Below are 8,323 nucleotides of genomic sequence, written 5' to 3'. Positions count from 1 at the left end.
GATGGTATAATAACATTTTTTAATTTAGGGTTGTGGCATGTATATAAGTGTATTTGTGTAATTTTTATTGTATAAAAGTCTTAGATGAGTTGAAAAATTGTAATGAATATGATATATGATGGTGATTTTGAATGTTGGTAATGGCATGTGAATTAGTTAAGTAAATGCTTAGTTGAAAATGGTATGTTTCATTTCCATGCAAGAGGTATGTGTTGGTGAATGATAAATTTGATTCATAGTTAATGTCATGAAGATTTGATGAATGAATTGTGTATATATGTAAATGTTGAGTTAGGCTAATAAGGTTGACATAATTTGATGGAAGTTTGGGATCAAATATGTTTAAATGTTGAATGGTGAAGGAATGTGACTTATCCATGATCGTTGAAGTTCATGCTTAAGTTTAGAAGCTATTGATGTGTATTTGTACATAGGTGTGTATGTGTTGAAGTTTTCATCTTCGTTTCCCCATTCGTCGCTTTAGTGCCCTTTCTTTGAAAGCCATAGGCCCTAGTCATAATTCCCACTCATTTTAGTTAGACCGGAAAAAGGGCCTAATATCAATCGCTTGCACGTTGCTCTCCTATATATATGTGTGTCCCTCGCTATAGGGTAGAAGCTTACTATTGGCCAAGGCAGCACAGTTTCGGGTGCATGTCGATGGTAGCATGAGAGCCCATGGTACAGTGAGTAGGCAAGTTGGTACGTCTTACTGACCTATAAACCGAGTATCTTGCTCTTGCTTGGTTCAAGCCAGGTTATATTCCCTCATCGGAATATTGAAAGATATGTTTTTAATAGATTTGGCATAGATGAAGTTGTAATGGAATGCATGAAATGTCATGGTTTTGAAATTGATTTGGTAACTTGTTGGGATGAGATGGCATGATTTTCCCTTGATGATGGTCTTACAATATGGCTTGATTCAAATTGGAGGATGTGCATATCTTGAATAGGGACCAAATTGTGCATTATTGCCAAAAACAGGGGTCATGTGTCTATGACTAATCTTCCTCGTTGCAACGTTAACCGACAGTAAACGACATCGAGTGACTTGAGGTCGTGACATGACATACTGTTTTGACAATAGCACGAAAGATGACGTTATGGCGTAGGCCTTAAACTTCTAAAACTTTGCAATTTGGTCCTATTTTGTGTTCAAGTTGACAAAAAAACTTACATAAGCTAGAAAATGATTGTTTATTATAATTTGACCGTAATTGATGTTTGATTGCATATGAGAATGATTATTTACTGTGTATTTATCTGTAGTTGTTTCGAAAGCAAATGTAGCATTTTGTAACTTAGACTTGACAATCGGATTGGACGAGGGGTGTTATAAGACTGTTCAACAACCTTAGAGTTTGGAGGAATTTAATTTCGAAAGAAAAGCACCACTCTATATAATTGGTTATGCAATGATGTTAGTGATGAATCTTTATGCTATGATGGTACCTCCCCTTGGAATGTTGTTTTTAATGTGTTTTGTTTGAATGCTTGGAAGCATAGAAATGGCATCATTTTCATGTAGGGTATTCATGTATTGACGTAGTTCTTACGCAAAGTGTAGCTTGGGCAAAACAAATCTTTGTGACTACATCAAGGGTTGCGAACCAAAATGTTGAAGTGACTAGACGGGTTTAATGAGAGACACTTGAATTTGGGTGGGTGAAGCTGAATTCAAATGGGGCCATGGGGGTTCTATAGGAGATATCATGCAAGATGCAGAAGGAAAATGATTGTTTGGCTTTTGCATGAACATTAGTATCGTTACAACTTAGCAAGCACAAATTTAGGTTGCTTTTGATGGCTTGCAACTTGCACGAGAGGGGATTCAAGAGAATAATTGTGGAGATTGCTAAAATGAATATTTTGAATTTGTTAAACCAAATATTGGGAACACTTGATTAAATTTTGGCTTAATTGTAAGTTTGAGGTTTTAGAATTTTTAAAATTCGAGTTCAAGTCTCACCCTGTGTAAATTATATGCAAATTCTTTCCATATTTATTTCGATTAAGTCCCACCATGTGTCTTGATTATATGTCTAAATATATTTTATGGTAGATATTAAATTTCATATATTTTTAAAATTGAACCCTAACAGCAACGTGATTAAGGCAATTTGAACCCAAATCACACCTGAAATGATGAACACCCTAACTATCAGACTAATACGGATTGATTAAATTCCATATTTTAATCATTCATGCAACAACTTGCTTTGCTTGCCTCTTCAAAATCTTGTCATAAAACCATCACCTAACTTTCATATCAAAACCCATAAAAGAATCATGTGATTAATAAAAACATTATTCACGTGCTATGAATATAGCATTTTCTTTCTTTTGTTTTTAACATGGTGGAAATTTTAATGTGTTTTCTAGAAATATATTAATTCATAAGATCAATTACATATATATTAAATCAAATTATTATATGATGGGATTAAAAATAAGATATATAATATGATAATTAAATTAAATAAACTATATCTATAATATAATTAATTAAATTAAGTTAATAATGGAGTCCATAATTATAGATTAATAATAAACAAAATATTTTAATACTCAAACAACTAAATTAGAAATAATAATAATAAAAACTCTACCCAACCAATTAAATGTCATATTTTAGAATTTTTATTTTATATTAATAGTAGGGTTTTTATTTGATTTGATAAATTTGGGTATACAATGGTACACCACATTATTATTTTTATTTGTAAGTAAATATATTCTAAAATTAAGTGTAATTTTGTTATGCTTCATGATATATCAATTTATCAACATATTATTCAATTTTAGTTCATGCGATTACATATTCATGACAAAATATCGGTATAATGATTTATTTGATCCTTTAACTTTATAAAATAATTATTTTACTTTTTATTTAATTAATTACCTCTTTTAACCTTTAAATTTGTGTTATTTATCAAATCATCCCAAAATGGATGAAAAAATTAATGTCTCATTAATTTTATTGACATGACATATGTAAGGATTAGCATGTGGATATCATATTAATAATTAATTATTTTTTAATATTTAAAATTTTAAAATTATTAAATAAATTATTAACATTATTAAAAGTATAATTTTTAACTTTTAAAAAATTAATTAGTTACTAATGTGAGGTACACATGGTGTACATGTGGATGTCATGTTAAAAAAGTTAACATTGTTGGCTTTTCCATTCATTTTAAGGTTAATTGACAAAACAACATAAGGACTAAAAGATGTGAAAACTAAATGGAAGGTTTTTTTTTTTTGTAAAGTTTGAAGGTCAAATAAGATATTATACCAAAAATATTCAATTCATCATTAGTAATGTTTTTGAACTTCTTGTTGGGCTTTAGTAAGATTTTCAGAACCAAATTTATGGTCTAACTGGTTAAGTAACCGATTTTTCGGTCTAATTGGTTTAATAAATAAACCATTAAAAAATTTAAAAATAAATAAACAATCCGATTCAATCGATTTGATATTTGGTTCAATTAATTTTTTACTTGATTGAATTAATTTGTGTTGATTCCAAATCAACTGATGTAAAATCTCTCTTCGAGACAATACTTAGTCAATTTTTGGTCCAATCAACTAATCCAACATGATTCTAACAACCATGAGTGTAGGAATCAATGACTAAAGACAATTCAGTGAAGGGAACTTGGTCAAAGTTTTTTGGAGTATTGACTTAGTGGTATTCTGTAGGCGAAGAAAAGGTTGGTGTTAGGGGTGTTTAAATGATCGATTCGGTTAATATTTAAATCGAATTATCATTAACTGAATTATTCGAAATGTAAAAGTTTTTAATTGTTGACCAAACTGAAGTTTTTTTCAAATACATTAACCGAATTAAAATATTTCGATTAATTCGATCGATTAACCAATTTATATGTTTTGTTTTTAATTAAAATAAGTATAAAATATATAAAAAATTACATTGTTAATGTTTATTTTCCTTTTTAATAGTTTAAAAACTTCAAATAGAGGTGAAAACAAAAACATTATAACATTCATTTGCTAATGTTAAAATATATAATATATTATTTATTTTGATTAATTCAATTAATTATTCAATTTCAATCCAAATTATCTGATAATTAAAATTTTAAAAATCATTAACTAATTTTGATTGAATTAAATTCCATCAATTAAATCAATTTTAATCCAACCGTGACTGAGTTTTGATTGGGAATGATGTGTTATCAATAAGGGATGGCAAGACGTGATTAGATCGTAGAATTATAAAGACGGTGGGCACAATTAATGCGATGTGATGAGTCTGCTGGCAAGCGAGCCTGTGCTGGCGGAGGGGTTACATACTGTAAAATTGAAAGATTGTAAAAATAAAAAGTCTAAAAGACAACGGTCAATTTATGGTTTTGATCCTTCTACTATGTTCAAATTTTGGATTTAGTTTACATACTTTAATTCGATATAGTTCAGTCCATCTACTTTTATAATATGATTAGTTAATTCAAATTGTTAACATATTTTTTAAGAAATAGCTAATATCATTAACCATTTCAATTAAAATGTTTACATGAATTTTATTTTAAGTTATCTTTCTAACACTAACAAAAATTTCATATCAACATGATGACTTGGAATGGATTTTTAAGCAAAAAATTGAGTCGAAATTCTAACGAACTAATGAAATTATAAAAGTAGAGAATCAAATCACATCAAATTAAAGTCCAAGAATTAAATCCCTAATTTTAACATATTAGAGGGATCAAAATTAAAATTTGACCATAATTACATTTTATATTCATTTCTCCTTAAATTTACATTTTATTGTATATTCCACAAATTACATCTTAAAATGAAAAAGTAACTTCAATAATTATAACCATACTTTAAAAACATAATTCAAAATTTTATAAAAATAAAATCAAGTTTTGTAGTATATTAAGATATGCAGATTTTTGAACTTCGTGTGTTGGCCTGATAATGTAGTTTGGGTTTGAGTTGCGTTAGTCGCGTTACTGGTAGAGCTTTATCCTCCTTTTGTAGTTCATCAAAAAATACAGATTTCTAAAATTATTTGTCGTAATTGATATAGTAATTTTTAAATTTAAAAGTCAAATATACTTGAACCAAGGGTTTGCAATATAATTAAACCAAAAGTTTCTACTGCACTATGATTTATACTAAAAGAAATAATAAGAATATCTAGGAAAACATTTGCATTAATTAATGTATTGATAAAATATTGTTTGAATGTAATGTTCAAAACTACTCTTACCCTTTAAATAAGAGAGGATAAACGTATTTTAATACATTCAAATCTACGTCCTCTTGCATTTAGTAATAATGTCAATGGCAACCAAGTTAAAACTCAATCAACTACTAAAATAAAATTTTTAATTGAATTTTACTATTCAAATTTATTTTAAAATAAATTGAAGATAAAATTCGATAAACACATTTTAATATTTAAAAATAATAAATTAAATAGTATAATATTAACGATTAATAAAAATAGTTATTTAAATATAAGGTGTGATGTGATAGTTGCTCTATTCATCCCTTAATTCTAAGGTTTATGGTTTGATTCTCACTATGAAAATGGAACATATTTTATAATTAGCTATTTATCTCTTTGAAGAGCACCCACGAGTTGGACTTTTAAAATAAAATTTTGCAATCTTTGTCAAATATTGTTTTGAAATAATCAAAATCATAGTTAAATTTAATTAAAAATAGAAATTAGTGGAAAATTCAATAAAATTAAAAATTTAGTGGAAAAATTAAGTACATAAAAGGTGTGTGGTAAATTTAACCTATGGTGGCAAATTTTCTTTTTAACCAAAATAAAAACTTCACGTTAGTTTAGTGATCGTTTGTGAATTTACCCAAAAATTAAAAAAATTATATTTTTATTAAAAAAAAAAAAAAAGTTGGAATGCTGCCGACGACTATAAACTTTAAAAGCCATAGCGACAAATCCGTAAATTTAGATTTACTTTTAAAGTTAAATTTTTTTTTAACAAAAAAAAAACGAGCCTGATTTTCTCATTCATGGAATTTTTAAAAAACCATGTTCCACGTGCTTAAATTAAAAAGATCAATCTAATTTTTTTCTAGCTCATTTTCATCACGTGTTAAATGTTTACACATATATAAATCCTTTGTCCTCCAAGTTTCCCCCTTCAAACATCAAATTTCTTCTTCTTCTTCATATTTTAAAATCAAAATATATTCAATTTAGTCCTTTTTCTTAATCATCAATATGAGACGAAACTGCAACTTGGAACTGGAGCTTTTTCCTTCACGTATGTTTCCAGGCCATCGTCAAAACATGTATGTGCATATATACATATATATATATGTTCTTCATTATTTCTGCAATTTTTTTTCATATGGAGATTAATCGATTTTGTATTCTTTTTAATGTGAATGTAGGGTGGAAGAGAGCAAAAGAAGCCCACAAAATCAACAGCAGCAGCTAACAATTTTCTATAATGGAAGAGTTTGCGTTTGTGATATTACAGAGCTTCAGGTATTTCAATTTCATCCTTTTCTGTTTTGGTTTAATCCTGATTTGGTTCCTCAATTGTGTTTGGATTAGGGATTTAGTCCCTGTTTTTTAGTTTTATCCTTTACTTTAATGTCATTAGCAGGGGAGGAGCGAAAATTTTCATATTAACGGGTAGGAATTGAATTGCAAATTTATGGGGTTTAAAATGCAATTTTTATATTTAGCTTATAACTTTATAATTTTAGAGAGATCAAACCAAAATTTTATGATTTTCAGGGGCCTAGGCTCCTGCCTACCCCTGATTACACCATATTCCAATTAAAATGTTTATTTGAATTTTTCCTTAGAAAGGCTTGTTCCAACTAATGCTAAATGAATTTTTTCTATGTTGGATCGATTGAATCAGGGACTGGCTAGGGTATTGATTCAAAACAAGAGGTTTCATTAATTGATCTAAATCAATTTTTTGTTTTTATCTTTTACTATGAATTTTTAATTAAATCAACCGAACTAATGAATCAGTGGTCTAATCGGTTCAATCACTGATCTAATTTAGAAAACCTTGGTTGGATTAGGTTTTTTTTAAGAAAAAAGCACACAATATGTTAAATGAAATAGGTTACAAAACTAACTATTTAGATTAACTGATGATATTATTAAAATAAAAGATATCAAATTATGTCAAATTAAAGTTTAGAGACTATTAGTTTTGGTATAGCAGAGGGACCAAAATCATAATTTTACCTGTTTGAAAAATAATTCTAAATATCCGACACTTACCCGAATTCGAAAAATTTCAGGCAAGAGCTATTTTAATGAGGGCAAATCAAGAAACGGATGAAAGAATAAAAACTCCAACAGGATCGGAACCGGATTCACCGTCATCGTCATCATCGACATCCCCATCTCGATTATGTAGCCCTAATGCTGGTCTTTCCATGAAGAAATCACTTCAAAGGTTCCTTCAAAAAAGAAAGAACAGAATCCAAGCTACCTCCCCTTACCATTAAAACATAACTTATGATCATCAAATATCTTTGCAAATTTAAAAAAGTAGATTAAAGGAAGGAATTGGACTGAATTGAATTAAATTAAAAGTTATATGTCCTTTTTTGTCTACCAATTTCCAAGATTTTGGAATTGGGAGGCTTTTCTCTTCTTTTTCTTTCTTTCGTTCGTTTTTTTCCTTCCTCCTCTTATTTTTGTAAATTAATGTATGAAATATGGATTATAGCTTGAAGAACCATCAATTTTAGATTTGTGGAATTATGCCTCCAATCTCTGTACTATTTGAATTTTGAATTTAATCATTTTATTTTTACTTTTAAGAATTTAATTTATTTATTTATTTGAAGTTCAACTGATAATATTATTAAGAAATTTGTTTTAATTTAAGATTTAATATCAAGTCGATAACACATATTTAAATTTAACAAAAATATAGTAATGAAATTACCAGATTGGCCTTGATTTTAAATAAGCAAAGAAATTAAATTTATGAAATTGAAAGTAAATGGGTTAAATTTCAAAAATCCAAAAGAAAATTGAGGGTAAAATTAGACCTTAATTATTATTTTTATATTCTTTCATTTTCTATTAAACCCAACGATTAATCTTTCATCCAAAACAAGTAACTTTGCAAAATGAAAAAAATCAAATAAGAAAATGAAATTAAGATATAAAAATAAATAAAGTAAAAAATGATGATGATAATGTTGAATTTTGCAAAATAAAAATAAAAATAAAAATGAAGAGCCATCAACTTTAGATTTGGACTCAAATTACTATTAAATATTTTTATTTAAATTTAATCATAAAATATATATTTTTAAA

At 27.6% G+C, this 8,323-nt stretch overlaps 1 protein-coding gene across 1 annotated transcript; it reads left to right on the top strand.

Annotated features, from left to right (window-relative positions):
* The first annotated feature begins 6,148 nt into the window (after window positions 1–6,148).
* On the top strand, window positions 6,149–7,821 carry LOC108456439 (protein TIFY 5A-like). Its single transcript, XM_017755020.2, has 3 exons — window positions 6,149–6,312; window positions 6,415–6,511; window positions 7,291–7,821. Exons 1-3 carry the CDS (start codon window positions 6,242–6,244, stop codon window positions 7,498–7,500), a joined length of 378 nt encoding a protein of 125 aa, XP_017610509.1. The 5' UTR covers window positions 6,149–6,241; the 3' UTR covers window positions 7,501–7,821.
* Window positions 7,822–8,323: the final 502 nt, after the last annotated feature.

Source organism: Gossypium arboreum, chromosome 9 (genome assembly GCF_025698485.1).
Source record: "Gossypium arboreum isolate Shixiya-1 chromosome 9, ASM2569848v2, whole genome shotgun sequence".
NCBI classification, from domain to species: Eukaryota; Viridiplantae; Streptophyta; class Magnoliopsida; order Malvales; family Malvaceae; genus Gossypium; species Gossypium arboreum.
The sequence above is the reverse complement of the archived record's forward strand: the minus strand, read 5'-3'. Positions and strand labels throughout refer to the sequence as shown.